The sequence below is a fragment of the Bubalus bubalis genome, chromosome 1 (genome assembly GCF_019923935.1).
Source record: "Bubalus bubalis isolate 160015118507 breed Murrah chromosome 1, NDDB_SH_1, whole genome shotgun sequence".
NCBI classification, from domain to species: domain Eukaryota; kingdom Metazoa; phylum Chordata; class Mammalia; order Artiodactyla; family Bovidae; genus Bubalus; species Bubalus bubalis.
In genome coordinates, this window is record NC_059157.1 from 155,724,986 (window position 1) to 155,746,778 (window position 21,793).

The following is a 21,793-nucleotide window of genomic DNA, read 5'->3' on the forward strand; positions in this document are numbered from 1 at the left end:
GACACTGTTTCCACTGTTTCCCCATCTATTTCCCATGAAGTGATGGGACCAGATGCCATGATCTTCGTTTTCTGAATGTTGAGCTTTAAACCAACTTTTTCACTCTCCTCTTTCACTTTCATCAAGAGGCTTTTTAGTTCCTCTTCACTTTCTGCCATAAGGGTGATGTTATCTGCATATCTGAGGTTATGGAGGGTCACAAAGAGTCGGACACGACTGAGCGACTGAACTGAACTGAATGGCTAATGATGCTAAACATTTTTTCTGTGCTTATTTGCCACCTGTATATCTTCTTCAGTGAAATTTCTGCTCATGCATTTTGATCATTTTCTAACTGAACTATTTTTCTGATGTAGAGCTTTGAAAGTTTAAAAAAAAATAAATTCTAGATAAAAGCCCTTTGCCAGATATGTATTTTCTCCAGTCTGTAACTTGCCTTTCCATCCTTCCAAAAGGGTCTTTCACAGAGGAAAAGTTCTTAATTTTGCTGGGGTCCACTCTATCAGTTTTTCCTTTTATGTATATGCTTTTCAGTCTAAGAATGCGAGGTTACAAAGATTCTCCTTTTTCCCTAAAAGTTTAATAACTTTATCTTTTACAGTTAAAATTATGATTCATTTTGAGTTAATTTTTGTATAAGGTATGAGGTTCAGATCAAAGTCTTTGATACCCAGAACCATCAGCCTTTGTTGAAAAGGCTAGACTATCTTTCCTCTGCTGTGCATCCTTGTCAAAACCTTATCGCTCTTATCAAGAACCAGCTGGGCTGTACAAAACAAATAAATTACAAGTATATGCTGCAAAACACAGGGAATATAGTGAACTTTTTATAATAACTTTAAATGGAATATAAACTTTAAATATTGTGAATCACTATGTTATATACCTGAAACTATATATAATATTGTACATCAACTATATCTCAAAAAAATACCTTGTTAAACATATTTGTATGGATCTAAATAAATACATACACATATATATTTAGTTTCAAATTTTAATTATGAAATAACTGACATACATCACTGTATAAGTCTCAGGTGTACACTATGATGGTCTAATCTATACTTATTGTGAAATGATTACAATAGGTTTAATAATATCCATAGTTTCATATAGATACAATAAAAAGAATAAGAATTTTCTCCTTGTGATAAGAACTCTCAAGATTTACTCTTAACAAATTTCCTACATATCATAGAGCAGTGTTAAATTTTAACAGTCTTAACTTCAACTCCCCTTCTCCCTCCCCTCGCTCCCACGTCTGATAACCACAAATCTAATCTCTTGCCTATGAGTCAGGTTAGTAGCTTTTCTTGTTTATTTTTTGTTTTTTTAGGTTCTACATATAAGAAGATCATATAGTTTTTATCTTTCTCTGGCTTATTTCACTTATCATAACCTCTTTAAGGTCAATTCATGTTGTTCCAAATGGCAGGATTTCAGTTTTTATGGCTGAATAATATCCAATTATATAAATATATATGGGCTTCCCTGGTGGCTCAGAGGTTAAAGCATCTGCCTCCAATGCAGGAGACCCAGGTTCGATCCCTGGGTCAGGAAGATCCCCTGGAGAAGGAAATGGTAACCCACTCCAGTATTCTTGCCTGGAGAATCCCATGGACAGGGGAGCCTGGCGGGCTACAGTCCATGGGGTCTCAAAGAGTCAGACACAACTGAGCAACTTCACTTCTTCTTCATATGTATATATATAATTTATAATATTATAATATATAATATTATATGATATTTAATATTGTTATATATATCTCACAATTTCTTTATCCATTCACCTATTAACAGAAACGTAGGTTATTTGCATGTCTTGGACATGTTTGCATGTATTGTAAATAACGCCACTATGAACAAGGGAGTACAGATGTATTTTGGAGTTAGTGTTTTCATTTTCTTTGGAGATATATATATATATAGAGAGAGAGAGAGAGAGACAGAGAGAGAGAGAGAGAGAGAGAGAGAGGCTTCCCTGGTGGCTCAGATGGTAGGGCATCCACTTGCAATGTGGGAGACCTGGGTTGGGAAGATCCCCTAGAGGAGGGCATGGCAACCCATTCCAGTATTCTTGCCTGGAGAATCTCCAGAGACAGAGGAGCCTGGTGGGCTACAGCCCATGAGGTCACAAAGAACTGGACATGACTGCACAACTAAACCAGTACATCACATATATATACATATATTTAAACTATAGGTGAAGAGCATTAATTTTGTTCCATTACTTAGGAGAAAATCTACAAGACAACCAAATGAACATTTCTGTAGGATAAGTGAAAATCTAATACAACAGAAGGAACATAGACTTTAGAATAAAAAGAATAAAATAATAGAAGCTGACATATCTTGATTTTTACTGTCATAGGCATATTGTGGTGTGTGTGTGCATGTGCATTTTACAGATGATGACAATGAGGTCCAGAGATTTTGTAAGTGGTAGAGTCAGTATGTGAACTTTGGCTCTCTGACTCAAGAGCCCTGCCAGTAGGACTTCTGCGTGCATGCTAAGTTGCTTCAGTCATGTCTGACTCTTTGCAACCCCGTGGACTGTAGCCCACTAGACTTCTCTGTCCATGGGATTCTCCATTTACCTTTAAATATTTGGGATTCCCTGATAGCTCAGTTGGTAAAGAATCTGCCTACATTGCAGGAGACCCCAGTTTGATTCTTAGGTCGGGAAGATCTCCTGGAGAAGGGATAGGCTACCCACTCCAGTATTCTTGGGCTTCCCTTGTGGCTCAGCTGGTAAAGAATCCGCCTGCAATGCAGGATCCCTGGGTTGGGAAGATCCCCTGGAGAAGGGAAAGACTACTCACTCCAGTATTCTGGCCTGGAGAATCCATGGACTGTATATTCCATGGTGTCGCAAAGAGTCGGACACAACTGAGTGACTTTCACTTTTCTTTTTTCATACATATTAAAGTATAAATAATTATATATATTTTAAAGTAAAATGTTAAAAATTGTTAGTTTTGCAGCTGAAAACATGGTTGTTATAATAGTTATCTGTATTTGTCTAAATTTAATCCTCAAAATTAAGTAAAAAATTTAGGAGTACTTTATTGTCATACACAATTCACCTCTAAAGGCACACATCATATAATAAAATTAGCTGAAGTTGTTATACAGTTAGATGCTTTCTTTTCTCTAACATTTAATGAAAAAAAATTAAAATACACAGAAAAGTTGGAAGTATTGAACCAAATATACACAACACCTAGATTCTTCAATTAACATTTTACTATATTTGCTTTATCACATAGCTACTCTTCTATTCAACTTACATTTTTATACATTTCAAGATAAGTCAATATATTTGATTCCCTAAACACATTATTATTAACTAGCATTAAATATAGATTTCTAATTTTAATGGAATTTTACCTATAAAGAAACGCACAAACCTCAAATGTATCATTAGATTAGTTTTGAAGATGCGTCCATCGTGTAACCCAAACCTCTGTCAAAACAGAAAGCATTACTGTCACCACAAAAAGTGCCTTCATGTCCCTTTGAGTCAGTCTTCCCCTCTGAGATAACCAGTGTTGCTTCTGTCTTTTTTCCCAACTGTAGATCAGTTTTGCCTATTCTAGAACATCATATAAATGGACTCTTACAATATGCAATTATTTGTATAAGGTTACTTTCAGGCAGCGTAATATTTCTGATGCTTATCCAGGTTACTGCATTACTATAGTCCATTTTATATTCCACTGTTTGTTCAGTTGTTGTTTATCTTTACATAATCCATTCTAGTGATGTACTTCCAGGCTTTTACCATAAGGCTATTTTGAATAAAGCTTGAATAAAGTTGCTGAATATTTTTAAGAACATATGCTTTCATTAGCGGGACATGATAAATTCCAAAGAGAAGAATTTCAGTGTCATCAGACAGACGTATCTTTAGTTTTATTAAAAAATTACCAGACCTTTTTTCAAAGTGACTATAGCATTTTATACTTTGATCAATTTGTATGAAAGTTTCCGTTGCCCTGTTCACCAAAATTTGCTGCTGTCAAGTCTTTTTCACTTTAACCTAGTGGGTATGTACGGGTATCTCACTGGTTTCAATTTGCATTTCCCTAATGACTCACAATGCTAAGTACCATTTCACGTCCTTATTGGTCATTGGTATATCTTTTCTTGTAAAGTGTTCTACTCAAATCTTTTAGGCATTTTTGATTGGATTGTTTGTCCATTTACTATTGACTTGTAGGTGTGCTTTATGTAATCTGGACAGCAGTCCTTTGTCACAGATTTTTTGAATATTTTCTGTCTGAGATTTACCTATTCATTTTCCTAATGTATCTATTGATGAGTGGAAGTTTTTAATTTTGATGAAGTCTAATTAATCAATTTTTTGGTAGTTCTTACTTCTGTCCTCTGAGAAAACTTTATTTACTATCAATTCATGAAGATATTTTGGTGTTCCTTGTTTTAGCTTTTATATTTAACTCTGATATATCCTGAATTAATTTTTATGTACAATGTGATGTAGGAGTCAAAGTATATTTTCCCACATCAGTATTTAGTTGTTCCAGCACAATTTGTTGAAAGACTTTCTTTTCCCATTGAATTGTTTTGGTGCCTTGTCAAAAGTGAAATGGTCATATCAACAGGTGTCATTTACAAGGCTATTTTGTTTCACTGATCTATTGTTGATTCATATGCCAGTATTACAATGACTTGTTTACTGTGATTTTATAATAAATCTTAAGTCGGGTGATGTTAATTCTCCATTATTATTAGCTTTTTAATAGCTTTTGGTGTTTTAGTGGTTGATGTAGAGATTATACATCCTTAACTTCTTAGTCTACATATATTGAATACTGCACCATGTCACATAAAATACAAAAGCGTGCAACTATATGGATCTATTACCCCATCCTTCTGTTCTTTATGCTCCAGTTGTCATGTTAAAACTTAAATGTAAATACTTTATGAGCCCCAGAGTATAGGGTTATAATTCTTACTTTAAATGAGCATAGACATTTTTCAATTTAAAGGAAAAAGGAATTTCATATTTATTTATATTTATTACTTTTAGTATATTTTATCCTTTCCTGTTCATTTTTTTCAGTGTATATCTCTCTTCTTCAAATTGAATAATTTCAATTGATCTATCTTAAAGTTCACTGATTCTTTCTTTGGTAATCACAATATGATATAAAAGTCTATCCAGTAGATTTTTATTTTAGATATTATATTTTTAAATTCTTGACTTTCCAATGTTTAACAGTTTTTTGCTGAGATTTTCTATCTTTTCATTCATTATTAGCTTATTTTCCTCTATGTCACTGAACATAGTTAATGGCTGATTTGAAATCCTAGTCAGTTAATTATGTCATCTAGTCCAGTTCAAGGCTGGTCTGTATTGACTGTCTAATCTTGAGTATAAGGCATCTTCTCATTTCTTATGCTAAATGCTGTGGATGTTATGTTATGGAGATGCTAGATTCTATTATGCTCCTCTAGAGTATTGATTTTTTTTTTTTTTTTTTTTTTGGTATTGCTTTGTTTTAGTGGGCTTCCCCAATGGCTCAGTAGGTAAAGAATCTGCCTGCAATGCAAGAGACATGGTTTTGATCCCTGGTTCAGGAAGATCCCCTGGAGGAAAGCATGACAACCCACTCTAATAGTCTTGCCTTAACAAGTAGTTAACTTGGCTGAACTCAAATACTTAAGACTGTTTCCCCTTACCGTAAGTAGCAGTAACGTCAGTTTAACCTTAGATGAGCTGTTTAAAGTCTATATCAGGGATAAGCCAGAGATCTGGGAAGAATTTATAAGCGAAAGTTGAGCTCTCTTTCTATCTCTTTTTGAGGGTATTCTCTCACTTCTCAAAGCTAGGGCTGCCTTGATAGCTGTCCACAAGTTTTCAAACCAAAAAGACAACAGATTTTATCAAAGTTTTAGCTTCCCTGCATGGATTAGATTGTACACTGCCCTCAATCTAACAGTCATTTAATAAACACCAAAACAAACAACAACAACAAACAGGGAATTCAACCAGTGCTATTCTTTTCTTTTAATTAAAAAAATAATATATTTTTTTAGATCAGTTTTAAATTGATAGCAAAATTAAGCAGAAAGTACAGAGAATTCCCATGTACTCTGCCCCCGACACATGCATGGCTTCTCCACCATCAACATCCTGCCCCAGAGTGGTACATTTTTTCTACAATTAATGAACCTGCACTGGCACATCATTATCATAAATCTATAATTTACATTAAGGGTACACTCTCAGTGATGTAGTTCTATGGGTTTTGACAAAATGTATAAAGACACATATTCACCATTATAGTAGCACACAAAATAGTTTCACTGCCCTAAAACCCTCCATGCTCTACCTATTATCCTTCTCTCTTATCCTGGAAACCACTGATTTCTTTACTATCTCCATAGTCTTACCTTTTCCAGAACATCATATAGTTGGAATCATCCAGTGTATGGCCTTTTTAGATTGGCTTTTTTCAAACAGTAATAGCTGCTGCTGCTGCTAAGTCACTTCAGTCATGTCCGACTCTGTGCGACCCCCTAGACAGAAGCCCACCAGGCTCTCCCATCCCTGGGATTCTCCAGGCAAGAACACTGGAGTGGGTTGCCATTTCCTTCTCCAATGCATGAAAGTGAAAAGTGAAAGTGAAGTCGCTCAGTCATGTCGGACTCCTAGCGACCCCATGGACTGCAGCCCACCAGGCTCCTCCCTTCATGGGATTCTCCAGGCAAGAGAACTGGAGTGGGGTGCCATTGTCTTCTCCACAGTAACAGACCTTCTTTCAATTTTTTTAATGTTTCTTCCATGTGTTTAGACTTGGTCACTCTCTAGTGTTCTCAAGTAGCAATTCTGTCCAGAATTTATAGTTGTTATCTGTGGGAAATCTGATCTAATTAGATCTAATCTGATCAGTCATTAACAGAAGAAAAAGTTTTAAAATACAAATTTGTACACTTAACAGGAATAACCAGACTTCTAGTCACTGTTCAAGACTGACATATCAGAGCTTATCTTAGATCAGGCCTATAATTATTGAATTTTGGGACTGGAATAGATTTTAATGGTCATCTAAAGAAATAATAGGTTTAAAATTAATCATAATTCCCATCACATAAAATGAAATATCATTATTCCATTACTTATGATGTGCAATTTACAAAAGAAGGATGGTTATATTTTAAATATATTTAACAAACCTGTCAAGGCTGTTTCACTTATTGATTTAATTTGTAGAAAAACTTCTCTCTTCAGTGAAGTCCAGTTTTTAAAATGATCATATATTTCATTTTTAATACTGTTTAGCTCCCTTTTAGTAAAAGCAAGTAATGCAAGAGTCTTAGTCCAGAAATATTTGTATTCCATCAATCTCTGACTGTAAAGTAGTAAAGAAAAAATTAGGATTTAAAAAAATAGCAGGCATAATAACAAATATTTTAAAAAAAATTTCCTTGAAAAATGGTTTTATAGTAACCATATAATCTACCGTTCAAATGGAGACAATTTTGAAAGTGAAAGGAGGTGCTATCTACATTATGCCGAGACAACATATAAATGGGATATTCCAGAAAGACTGAGGTAATATGATCATCCCAATTCATTTCCACTGTGTTATTATTTTCAACTATAAATAAAGATAGCTAACTATCCTCTTATACATTTTTTTCTATTATTCTTTAAAAATTAACAGCAAGCATTTGAAGAAAATTAAGTCAAAAGTGACTCAGTCACTGAGCCTAAAAGAGAATCTCAAATTTGTAGACAACATTCTTCCTGTGCTATAGCCCTATAGGCAGTGTAAAACATGGGGTAATAATAAATGAAACCTTTTAAGTGACTGATCCAGTGCTTCTGCTTCATCAAATGCCACAACTCAAAGTAACCACATGTGTTTTGCCATCCCAATGATTTTTATTACTTCAGATGTCCTGGCTAACATTTACCTAACAAATCAAGCAAGATGCAGACAGATCTGAGTGTTATCAGAAAAAGAAGAGGACTGAAGCCATGGCAGTTAATTATTTTGTTAATATTTATCTCTCTAAGTAGACTAAGACCTATTACGCAGACAGTGTATCTGTCTTGTTAATCACAGTCTCCCTAGCACTTAGCACAGTACCTACCACATAGTATATACTCAACACATACTGATGAATGAATGAATGATTGAAAAAAAATCACTCAGTTGAGGGATAAAGAAGTAAGAAGTAAAGAAGTACTGAGGACAAAATACTGGGCAACACCAGTATTTATGGGAATAAAACAGAGTACAATCTCTCAAAGGAGATGAGATAGGAGCAATCAGTGTGTCAAAAAAAAACAAAAAAAACAAACCCAAAAGGATAATGTCTGAAAGGCCAGGGGTAAGAGAATTTAAAGAAAGAGTAGTGGTCAGTATTTAAGTCCTCAGATAAAGGCTAAACAGTCCATTATGTCTGGTATTGAGGAGGCCTTTGGTGATTTCAGAGATATCAGGTAGGAAAAGACTGAGCAGTAAAGCAGAAATGAGGAAATAGTTATGTGGTACCAGCAATCAAGAACCTTGACTGAGGCAATAGGAGAGAAAGAAGAAAATCCACAGTAGAATAGTTTGTTAGGATGGGAGACGTCGGAGCGTGTACATAGCTGAGTAGGAGTGCAGTCACAGATACTAAAACACATGCAAGAGATGTGATCACCTCTTGTGCAAAGAGCTAGAAAGGACAGATGTAAAACAAAGGCTGAAAGATTAGCCTTTGTTAGGAAGAAGGGTGGTGTCATTTTGTGTGGTCAATTACTAAGGTCCATGTGAGTGACCAAAAGCCACAGGGGATCCTCAATCAGCATGCAGACCTCAGAGCTAACAGAGACGTTGATTTCAAAAAAAAAAAAAATCAAAGGAAAGGGTGGGGTGAGGGAGGGATGGATGGGAGGTTGGGTTAGCAGATGCAAGCTACTACTTATAGAACAGATAAAAATAGCACAGGGAACTATATTCAATATCCTGAGATAAACCATAATGGAAAAGAATACAAAAAAAGAATGTATACATACATATATAATTGAGTCACTTTCCTTTATAACAGAAATTAACACAACACTGTAAATCACTCAAACCTCAATTTAAAAAACAAAAAATCAAAGAAAGAGTCCATATAGATCACTAAGTCAAGGGGCCCAATAGTGAGAATGGGGTTTTGAACATAAAGCCAGTAAGTGGTAAGAAAAAGAGATAAGAACTATGAACTAAGTAAAGATTAAGGGACTAATGGGCCCAATGTAAGGTGCTGGGAGCAAGCAATGTACCTGGGGGTCAAGGCCTAGAGAGATATTTAATAGAAGAAAGACTGGATGTGGATGCATGTGCTTCTGCAGGGAAAAGGGCAGGAAACAGAAAATTCAACCTTCTTAAATAAGAGCATTTCCATCACATTTTGTAAAGCCTAGATCTTACATGATCAGTGTGGATAGAAGGATGGCTTTGTTCTAAAAGATGACTACAAAAATTAGGTTTAAAAGTGTACTTATTTGTAGATTGAGAAAAATCATTACAAAAACAATTGTAAAAGTTAATAAATCCCATCAATATCACAAAATACCGAAACAGGATATAACTTTTAAGTAACAGCTCTACAATACTTTTTGCCTACAATTTTTGGCTACATGCTTCACAAGCACCTTTTCATATGAGAACCACTGTATAATAATACTTTATGCAGAGAGAATATAAAAATTATACAGCTTTTCATCTAGCATGGCCATTAGTTTTATTTTCAGTGGTAATTTAGAAAGATTCGTTTAGCTTTATAGTCCATTATTGGAAATATCATTTAAATATTAAGCATTGTCAAATTTGGAAAAATCCTTACGAAAACCTTTCATATATGATAAATTTTTGGAATTTCAAGTTTTATCAGAAAATGACATCTTAAATTATATTTGAAATGATGAAACTCATAAACCAGTTTATCTCAGATGTCCTGAAATAGTATACCATGATTCTATGCTATATTCAGCAATGTTAGCAGCTTTTGTCAAATCAGCAAGAAACTTAAATCTTTCTCCCCAATGTATTCAAATTTTGAACTCCTCTTCATTGAATGGATTACAAAATAATCCAAGAAATTTTACTGAAAATGTATCTCTTATGACATAATCTAAAAAGAAGTTAAAATTTGTTTCTTCATGACAGAATAATTTCTATTGTTTAAATTGTTCATCTTCATTGCTTTTATTTCATTAATTTAAAAAATTCATATACACCCTGATTTTTAATCTTCAATGTCTTGCTTGTGTAATTAAAGCAGTCTAAAATGTCTTTCTAAATGGCAGTTACAATGTATATTCCCAATTTGACTTTCCCTTTCAGATCCTCCAAATGCCAGTGACTATCCCAAAGTAAGATAAGGGAAATCATAACGCAGAGACAGAGTTTTTATAATTTAAATTTATCCTACAATTTAAAACCAACCTACTTTTGCCAGGGGCACTACCAGAAGCTTGGTGGTGGGGGGCTCTGAAACGTAAGTATCATTTGAGTCACAGGAAATATGCCTGTATTGATAACTTTTAATTCTCTTCATGAAATATATAAGGCAAGACACATAGCTGCTGAGAGATAAGTAGCACAAAGAATTTTAAGCAGAATATTGAAGATTTAGAATAGTATGGAGGAAATTGAGGACCTGGTGTTTAATAACCTATATGTAGGTATAAAGATGAGGATTTTAAGGGTAAATAAGCAGCGGTAAAAGTAGCTGGAGTATTGGTAAAGTCCTTTATAAAGAACAATTGAACATGAAAACAAGATGAATTTAGATCCTTACTTTACATCATTCACAAAAGTTAAAATGGATCACTGACTTAAGACCTAAAACTCTAAAACCTTTAGAACAAACTACTGGAAAAAATCTTGTGACCTTTGGTTAAGCAGAGTTCTTAGATACATTACCAAAAGCACAATCCATAAAAGAAAACATTGATTAAATTGTATTCCACTGAAAATAACAACTTTTGTTCTTCAAAAAGACACAAATATGAAAATGAAAAGATATGCCACAGTCTGGGAGAAAAATTTGCAAATCATATTTCAAATAACAGACTTGTACCCAGAACATACAAAGAACTCTTACAATCTGATAACAAGAAAACCAACCAGTGAAAAAATAGACAAAATATTTTAATATATTTCAGCAAATAACCATACAAATGGTTAATAAACACATGAAAAGATGCCCAACACCATCAGTCATTTTGGAAACACATATCAAAACACAATGAAGTACCATTTCACAGCTTCTAGAATAGCTATTTCTTTGGAAGGAATGATGCTGAAGCTGAAACTCCAGTACTTTGGCCACCTCATGCGAAGAGTTGACTCATTGGAAAAGACTGATGCTGGGAGGGATTGGGGGCAGGAGGAGAAGGGGACAACAGAGGATGAAATGGCTGGATGGCATCACTGACTCGATGGACGTGAGTCTGGGTAAACTCCGGGAGTTGGTGATGGACAGGGAAGCCTGGCGTGCTGTGATTCATGGGGTCACAAGGAGTCGGACACGACTGAGCGACTGAACTGAACTGAACTGAAAATGACTATTGGCAAGAACAAAGAAAAAGTAGAATCTTCATTCCTGGTAGGAATATAGGTACAGCCACTTTGCAAAATAGTTTGGAGGATTCTTAAAAGTTAAATGTCAATTTACTATCAGTTCAGTTCAGTTCAGTCGCTCAGTCATGTCTGACTCTTTGCGACCCCATGAACCGAAGCACGCCGGCCTCCCTGTCAATCACCAACTCCCAGAGTTTACCCAAACTCATGTCCATTGAGTCGGTGATGCCATCTAACCATCTCATCCTCTGTCCTCCCCTTCTCCACCTGCCTTCAATCTTTCCCAACATCAGGGTCTTTTCAAATGAGTCAGCTCTTCGCATCAGGTGGCCAAAATATCGGAGTTTCAGCTTCAAAATCAGTGCTTCTAGTGAACACCCAGGACTGGGCTCCTTTAGGATGGACTGGTTGGATCTCCTTGCAGTTCAAGGGAGCTCTCAAGAGTCTTTTCCAAAACCACAATTCAAAAGCATCAATTCTTTGGCGCTCAGCTTTCTTTCTACTCCAACTCTCACATCCATACATGACTACTGGAAAAACCATAGCCTTGACTAGACGAATCTTTGTTGACAAACTAATGTCTCTGCTTTTTAATATGCTGTCTAGGTTGGTCATAACTTTCCTTCCAAGGAGTAAGCGTCTCTTAATTTCCTGGCTGCAGTCACCATCTGCAGTGATTTTGGAGTCCAAGAAAATAAAATCTGACACTGTTTCCATTGTTTCCCCATCTATTTCCCATGAAGTGATGGGACCGGATGCCATGATCTTCATTTTCTGAATGTTGAGCTTTAAGCCAACTTTTTCACTCTCCACTTTCACTTTCATCAAGAGGCTCTTCAGCTCTTCCTCACTTTCTGCCATAAGGGTGGTGTCATCTGCATATCTGAGGTTATTGATATTTCTCCTGACAATCTTGATTCCAGCTTGTGTTTCTTCCAGTCCAGCGTTTCTCATGATGTACTCTGCATAGAAGTTAAATAAGCAGGGTGACAACATACAGCCTTGACGTACTCCTTTTCCTATTTGGAACCAGTCTGTAGTTCCATGTCCAGTTCTAACTGTTGCTTCCTGACCTGCATACAAATTTCTCAAGAGGCAGGTCAGGTGGTCTGGTATTCCCATCTCTTTCAGAATTTTTCACAGTTTATTGTGATCTATACAGTCAAAGGCTTTGGCATAGTCAATAAAGCAGAAATAGATGTTTTTCTGGAACTCTCTTGCTTTTTCAATGATCCAGTGGATGTTGGCAATTTGATCTCTGGTTCCTCTGCCTTTTCTAAAACCACCTTGAACATCAGGAAGTTCACAGTTCATGTATTGCTGAAGCCTGGCCTGGAGAATTTTGAGCATTACTTTAGTAGTGTGTGAGATGAGAGCAATTGTGCGGTAGTTTGAGCATTCATTGGCATTGCCTTTCTTTGGGATTGGAATGTAAACTGACCTTTTCCAGTCCTGTGGCCACTGCTGAGTTTTCCACATTTGCTGGCATATTGAGTGCAGCACTTTCACAGCATCATCTTTCAGGATTTGAAATAGCTCAACCGGAATTCATCACCTCCACTAGCTTTGTTCGTAGTAATACTTCCTAAGGCCCACTTGACTTCACATTCCAGAATGTCTGGCTCTAGGTGAGTGATCACACCATCATGACTATCTGGATCATGAAGATCTTTTTTGTATAGTTCTTCTGTGTATTCTGGCCACCTCTTCTTAATATCTTCTGCTTCTGTTAGGTCCATACCATTTCTGTCCTTTATTGAGCCCATCTTTGCATGAAATGTTCCCTTGGTAGCTCTAATTTTCTTGAAAAGATCTCTAGTCTTTCTTATTCTATTGTTTTCCTCTATTTCTTTGCATTGATCGCTGAGGAAGGCTTTCTTATCTCTCCTTGCTATTCTTTGGAACTCTGCATTCAGATGCGTGTATCTTTCCTTTTCTCCTTTGCTTTTCACTTCTTTTCATAGCTATTTGTCAGGTCTCCTCAGACAGCCATTTTGCTTTTTTGCATTTCTTTTTCTTGGGGATGGTCTTGATCCCTGTCTCCTGTACGATGTCACAAACCTCTGTCCATAGTTCATCAGGGAATCTGTCTATCAGATCTAGGCCCTTAAATCTATTTCTTACTTCCACTATGTAATGATTAGGGATTTGATTTAGGTCATACCTGAATGGTCTAGTGGTTTTCCCTACTTTCTTCAATTTAAGTTTGAATCTGGCAATAAGGTGTTCATGATCTGAGCCACAGTCAGCTTTCGGTCTTGTTTTTGCTGACTGTATAGAGTTTCTTCATCTTTGGCTGCAAAGAATACAATCAATCTGATTTCAGTGTTGACCATCTGGTGATGTCTATGTTTAGAGTCTTCTCATGTTGTTGGAAGAGGGTGTTTGCTATGACCAGTGCGTTCTCTTCAACTCAGTAGTTCCAAATTATTGATACTTAGGTATTTACTCAAAAGAAATGAAACATACATCCACACAAAGTATGTGAATGTTTATAGTAACAGTATTCTACCAACAAGCAGAAAGAATCCAAATGTCTTTCAACTAATAAATGCTAACAAATGTCTCTCAACTAATAAAAATAAAATGGGGTAAATTCATACAATGGAATACCATTTAGCAATGAAAAGGAAAAAAATACAGCATAGATGAACATCAAAAATATCAGTGAAAGATATCAGATATAAAAGAACACATATTGTAGGATTCCATGTAACTGAATTGTTCATAAAAATACAAATCTATAAAAACAGGAAGAAGATAAGTAATTGCCTAGGATTGGTGGTAAAGATAGAGATTGACTGCAAATAGCATGAGGGTCTCCTCGGGATTACTCAAATATTCTAATATTGGAAGTGGTAATGGTTGCACAACTCAGTAGGTTTACTAAAAATCATTACATTATCCACTTAAAAGGTTGTGGATTTTGTAGTTTGTAATTTATATCTCAAAAGCTATTTAAATATATAAGGTTATTAACTACAGTATCAAGGGTATAAAACAAAGAGAAGTCAGTAATGTTTGGGAGAATCAGAAAAAAAAGTAAATACTAGAAGTTTTAATGTGGCTGAAGAGTTGTGAAAGTGAGAGATTTGGGGAGTTGGCTTGAAAATTTCAGAAATGACAGACTCTGGATGTATTTACAAAGAAGAAAAATTAAAGGATAAGTGTATTACAAACAATTTACAGAAGATTCACAATAGGAATCCTTTGAAAGTAAGCATTAGTCTAAAATATTTCAAATATAGATTGATTTGGAATATTGGAGTTATACACATGCATGCATGCTGAGTTGCTTCAGTCCTATCCAACTCTTTGCAACGCTATGGACCTCAGCCTGCTAGGCTCCTCTATCCATGGGGTTCTCCAAGCAAGAATACTGGAGTGGGCTGCCATTCCCTCTTTACATAAAGTGAAGTATACCTATATTTCACACTGTTTTTTAATATCTATTTTACAGATTTTCAAAAGTTAATTTCCATTCTCAAAAGACACTTTACTCTGAATAGCAGATGTGCTGAGCTAACTGAGGCAAACCACAGCTACTCCTCCTCATCACCCCTTTGCAAGAGACAGGTTGGAAATGATGTTAGGGAAAATACAAAGCATGAAGAACACTTTGTTGCAGGCTAGGTGATTAAATCTGATCGCAATTAAACAAATGAGAGGATAATTTAAAAAGAGCAAAGTGACTCAAAGACATAGTTCACTAATCTCTTGAAAGTTCCTTTTGGGCTCCATAGGTAAAGACGATTACATCTGAGTAGCTAAAGCTCAAGCTTCTTTTCCTTACCACCTTAAGAGAGATTATAAGCTCCTTTTCTTTATCCACAGCAAACTCAAAGTTTTATGTTCTAGTAGATACTTTTTAAATAATCAGTAAACTAGTTTAAAATGAGCCTTTAGTAAGGCAACAAAATCACTGAATTATACAACTTTGGGTTTGATTTTATTTCCACCTGACTGCTTTTTCCCATGCAATGTACCTACTACCGAAAGCATTAATAAAACCAGTAATTACATTTATTCATCAGTCACAAACTTTTATTTACATCGTGTCTAGTTATATGGTTACTTTCAAAATTTTTAGTGTGCTACTTTTTAAAATAAATCAGATCCAATACTCCCAATTTGTGATCTTTTAGCTTTCATAAGGAAATGGCAACCCACTCCAGTATTCTTGCCTGGAGAATTCCGTGGACGAGCCTGATGGGCTACAGTCCATGGGGTCACAAAAAATTGGACACGACTAAGTGACTTTCACTTTCATATAAAAATCATAGATCTTTTGAAAACATTTGAAAAAATAAGCAGTAAAATGATGACAAAATTAGAACACAGAATAAAAATAGCATTTAAAGATGTATAAGTTTTTTCAAGAATTTAAAATACTACAAATTACATGTAAAATGTAAATAATAAAGACTAGCTGTATCAGTCCATAATGTCCATAGTATTCTAAAGCAGCATTAATTTATCTAATTTAGTCCTAGTCTAACCTTTGAAATGTAGTCAATCCTGCCATCCATAATGGCATTTGTGCATTAAAAAAATGGGTTTCCCTAGCAGACTTGGGCCAAAGCTATTGTTGGAGCCAAGATTGAATACTGATGGTGCTGACTAAAATGGAGAGTTGAGGTCACCTGGGTGGTATCCTGCTGGTTTAATATAGATTTCTAGGAAAAGGCAGAGATTTCTGATGACAAAAGTTGCCATGTTTTGTGAGTAGACTCATTCATTCATTCAAGCATCAGTTTTGTGCAAGGTATTAATGAAACATAGATGGTTAACAGGGTTTCACCAGACACTCCATATAAATTATTAATCAGATCATTTTTTTAACAGAAAAACATTCTTAATAATAACTAGTAGTTTGGAAAAAATAAGAACATTAAAAATGTTCACCTGGCATATTATTTTAGTCAACCTGAACCTGTGTCTTTTTGTAATATTCATTTAACTTATTCCACTTTTCTAAGAGCTAAACGTTACTCAATTTGAAAATTAATCATTCTTTCTGATATGTGCAATATACTTAATTTTTAAAAATACTTCCCATTTTCTTTAGAATGTTGGGTTTTACCTTTAGTTATTATAAACCCTCCGAAGATTATATAAAAACAGATTTAACACCTTTTATGTTGGAAACTTTGAAATTTAGAAGTCTATTACTATCCAGTTAGAAAATTACTCCATTCTATTCTTTTCATGTCACTGAACTATCAGGAGATCACGTACACCAAGAAATACTGGTCAAGAGGAGAATGAATTCGTCACTGTGCTTTCATTCTAAATGTCCCTGCAAAATAAGAACAAGGTGTTTGCCTGATTTAAATGTTACTGGCAGGATTTCCCTGGTGGTCCAGTGGTTAAGAATCCACTTACCAATGCAGAGGGCATGGGTTCTTCTATTTCTGATCTGGGAAGATCCCACATTCTTCTGAGAAACTAAGCCTGTGCGCCACACACTACTGAGCTCACAACCCACAGCTACTAAAGCCCACACGTGCTCTACAGCCCTTGCTCCACAAAGAGAGAAGCCACTACAATGAGAATCACCCACGCTGCAACAAGGACCCAGCACGTGCCCCTCAGTTCAGTGCAGTTCAGTTCAGTCGCTCAGTCGTGTCCGACTCTTTGAGACCCCATGAACCGCAGCACGCCAGACCTCCCTGTCCATCAACAACTCCCGGAATTCACTCAGACTCACGTCCACCGACTCACTCGAGTTGGTGATGCCATCCAGCCATCTCATCCTCTGTCGTCCCCTTCTCCTCCTGCCCCCAATCCCTCCCAGCATCAGAGTCTTTTCCAATGAGTCAACTCTTCGCATGAGGTGGCCAAAGGACTGGAGTTTCAGCCCCAGCATCATTCCTTCCAAAGAAATCCCAGGGCTGATCTCCTTCAGAATGGACTGGCTGGATATCCTTGCAGGCCAAGGGACTCTCAAGAGTCTTCTCCAACACCACAGTTCAAAAGCATCCATTCTTCGGCGCTCAGCTTTCCTCACAGTCCAACTCTCACATCCATACATGACCACTGGAAAGACCATAGTCTTGACTAGACGAACCTTTGTTGGCAAAGTAATATCTCTGCTTTTTAATATGCTATCTAGGTTGGTCATAACTTTCCTTCCAAGGAGTAAGTGTCTTTTAATTTCATGGCTGCAATCACCATCTGCAGTGATTTTGGAGCCCCCCAAAATAAAGTCTGACACTGTTTCCACTGTTTCCCCATCTATTTCCCATGAAGTGATGGGACCAGATACCATGATCTTCGTTTTCTGAATGTTGAGCTTTAAGCCAACTTTTTCACTCTCCTCTTTCACTTTCATCAAGAGGCTTTTTAGTTCAGCCCCCCAAAAAATGTTACTGGTGAAAATATTCAGTTGACATAATAGCTTAAAAAAAAAGTGTTTACATTTTTTAACAACACTATAATATTAAGCTATATAAAAACAGAAACTATATTATTAAAATGTGTTTGAATGTTTCTAAACTTAGTATTAAATGAGTGTACCTTTCCAATACTATAACTTTCAATTTTTTTAAGGTAATCTTACCTGAAGATTTGTGATTGTTTTTGTTTAATTTTTAACTCATGTTGCAACTGACTCAATTCTTTCTGTACCCTCTGAAATTCATCTTGGTAACTTTTTAACTTCATGCTTGCATCTTGAATCCTAAAAATATAAATAAATAACAACTATTATAAATCTAAATATTTCCTCATCAGTACTTTATAAAAATTTAGAACCATTTTTTTCATTGCAGCACTATTTAAAATAGCCAGGACATGGAATATTACTCAGCCATAAAAGAGAACAAAATAATGCCATTTGCATCAACATGGATGGACCCTAGAAATTTTCATACTGAGTGAAGTCAGACACAGAAAGACAAATATCATATGATATCACTTATATGTGGAATGTAAAAAAAGGGTATAAATGAACTTAGTTACAGAACAGAAGCAGAGTCATAGATATAGAAGACAAACAGTTACCAGAGAATGAGGAAGGGGAAAAATAAATTGGGAGATTGGGATTGACATATACACAGTACTATATAAAGAATATTGGGTTGGCCAAAACATTCGTTTAGGTTTTTCCGTATCATCTTATGGAAAAACCTGAATCAACTTTTTGGCCATCTCAATAAATAACTAATAAGAACCTAATAAGAATCTGTGTAGAGCACAGGGACTTCTACTCAATACTCTTAATGTTTATACTGGAAAATAATATTTAAAAATGAGTTCAGTTCAGTTCAGTTCAGTTGTGCAGTCGTGTCTGACTCTTTGCGACCCCATGAATCGCAGCACGCCAGGCCTCCCTGTCCATCACCAACTCCCGGAGTTCACTCAGACTCACGTCCATCGAGTCGGTGATGCCATCCAGCCATCTCACCCTCTGTTGTCCCCTTCTCTTCCTGCCCCCAATCCCTCCCAGCGTCAGAGTCTTTTCCAATGAGTCAACTCTTCGCATGAGGTGGCCAAAGTACTGGAGTTTCAGCTTTAGCATCATTCCTTCCAAAGAAATCCCAGGGCTGATCTCCTTCCGAATGGACTGGTTGGATCTCCTTGCAGTCCAAGGGACTCTCAAGAGTCTTCTCCAACACCACATTTCAAAAGCATCAATTCTTTGGCGCTCAGCTTTCTTCACAGTCCAAGTCTCAAATCCATACATGACCACTGGAAAAAACATAGCCTTAACTAGATGGATCTTTGTGGATTTATGTATATGTACAACTGATTCATTTTGCTGTACACATGAAACTAACACAAGATCATAAATCAACTATACTCCAACAAAAATTTTTAAAAATTAAATCCACTTTTAATAAAAATAAAAGGAGAAAACTATGCCTCTTTTATAGGCAAAGTGAATATATAGATAAAGTATAGAGAGAAACATGCTGCTGCTGCTGCTGCTAAGTCACTTCAGTCGTGTCCGACTCTGTGCAACCCCATAGACGACAGCCCACCAGGCTCCCCCGTCCCTGGGATTCTCCATGCAAGAACACTGGAGTGGGTTGCCATTTCCTTCTTCAATGCATGAAAGTGAAAAGTGAAAGTGAAGTCGCTCAGTCGTGTCCAACTCTTCACAACCCCATGGATTTCAGCCTCCCAGGCTCCTCTGTCCATGGGATTTTCCAGGCAAGTGTACTGGAGTGGGTTGCCATTGTCTTCTCCAGAGACAAGCCAAATAGCCATTATCCCTGGGGAGAGAGTAGAACTGACAGGCAGGAGAAATGCAACAAATATTGAAGGGAAGCATAACTTGTACTCTTTATCTTTTGTATTGTTTGAATTTTTGCAATGAAAATGTATTTTTACTTGAAATACTAATTAAAATGTACTTAAACAAACAGTTTAACTTTTATCAAAGTAAAAATGTTAAATGTCAAATATTACTGAGTTAGAAAAAATATTAATCATTTGCTTTTACCCCAATTTTTACTGCCAAAAATAATTACTTTCAACTTTTTTCTTTTTGTATTTACCTCTACATTATTAAATAACATACTTACACTGTTATTTCTTAAATTTCATTTTAGATATTACCTTGTGAATTACAAATCAGTTAAGCTCTGGTTCTGCTACTTAACTGAGACCTGAATATGATGACTTAAATATACAGAAGTATATTATCTTACATAAGATGAACGTATTGGTAGCCAGTCCCATGCTGATATATGATAGCTTGAATGTATCATCACAGCCCCAGGATCCTTTCAACTCTCTGGTCTACTATGATTGGTGTGTGTTCATTATTCTCACGGTCTATGATAATGGCAAAAACACTGACCATTACTTTCCTATTCCAGACCACCAGCAGCAGAAGGCTCCTCGATCCCTTTCAAGGAGATTTCCTGGAAGTACCTCTGTATACCTCTCCTGAACCTAAATATCTGACTGTACCTAGCTGAAAGTGAATCTGAAAAATGTAATGTTTTAACTGGAAAGATTAACCATCAGATATATCCATAATTCTATTACAAAGGAAGGAAGGAGAATGTATGTTGGGATGGGTAGCTTGCAGTCTCTAACACAATCCTAAAAAGAATTAACTTTCCTATACATACCTACACGCCTACAGAGATATATACATATGCACACACACCACCCACAAACACATACACCACATGCACACACATACACCACATGCACACAGAGCCTTCTTCCCCTCATCCTCCCAATATAGTTAAAATAATCTTTCTATCTAGTGTTGATATTATTCTTCACTAGTGTGCTACATGTTATGCCATGATCACATTTTTTTCTTTACCATATGTTTATTTTTATATAATCCAGTATTTTTTAACTTTTTTTAAATTATGAAAGTATGACAACATATTTACAGGAGACTTGGAAAATACAGGACAAGGTTATATATAACCAATGTCCCCTACATCTCCTGCATTGGTAGGGGTGGAGCAGGAAAAATTTAAGATGAGTCTAGTACATTTTATGATGCCTGAAAGTAAGGAAGAGTTCAAGGGAAGACAGAGGCATTTTGAAAGGGCACAGGTGCCATGTGAAAGAGCTCCTAATGGCTGAACTGGAACGACTGAGCAACAAAATATATAACTGTAATATTGGATTATAACCCACAAAATAAATGAATCCATATTGACATTAACAAATAATTTAATAGTTAAATAGGAGAGAAGAAACAGTTGTTCCTTACAGAAAAACTCCAATTAAAAAATATAGAAGGAATGAGAAAAAGAAAAAGCAATTAGACAAGAACAATAATAACTGTTGTAAGCAAAATCTATGGTAAAAAGTAGGTGAAAGTTTAAGGAGAAATAGAATATTTGAATATTCTCAAAAATAACTTTGAGAATATTATTAATTATAATTAACTAACATTTATTAATTATAAAGGGAAAAATGATAATTTTTCAATGGAGGAAGCTGGGAACACCACCTCAGCCAAGTGATCAAGGTTTAACAACATCTGCAAAAAAACATATTGAGGTTATATACACTTTGACTTGATACACTGGAAAGGGCACATCATTTCTGTAGTATTCTTGCTAAAAAATTAATAATGTCTATAAAACTATGGGTAAACATCAGACAAACCCAAATTGAGGAGATTCTACAAAACAATTGACCAGTTCTCTTCAAAAACCTCCAGTCACAAAAGACAAAGAAAGACTGAGGAACTGTCACAGATCAAAGAAGAT

The 21,793-nt window shown here is 35.8% G+C and overlaps 1 protein-coding gene and 1 non-coding gene across 5 annotated transcripts in view; one reads left to right on the plus strand and one right to left on the minus strand.

The window, feature by feature from the left end:
• Positions 1-21,793, minus strand: part of LEKR1 (leucine, glutamate and lysine rich 1) — a 211,935-nt gene that overhangs the window by 129,235 nt on the left and 60,907 nt on the right. For all 4 annotated transcript variants that reach the window (XM_006077373.4, XM_025289356.3, XM_006077372.4 and 1 more), the window contains 2 exons: positions 18,160-18,279; positions 7,207-7,382 (listed from right to left, as the gene is read on the minus strand). In XM_006077373.4, coding sequence (XP_006077435.2) covers positions 7,207-7,382; positions 18,160-18,279 — 296 coding nt within the window. The remainder of the gene's footprint in view (positions 1-7,206; positions 7,383-18,159; positions 18,280-21,793) is intronic.
• Positions 1,492-1,564, plus strand: TRNAW-CCA. The gene has a single exon. It is a non-coding gene; the product is annotated as a tRNA-Trp (tRNA).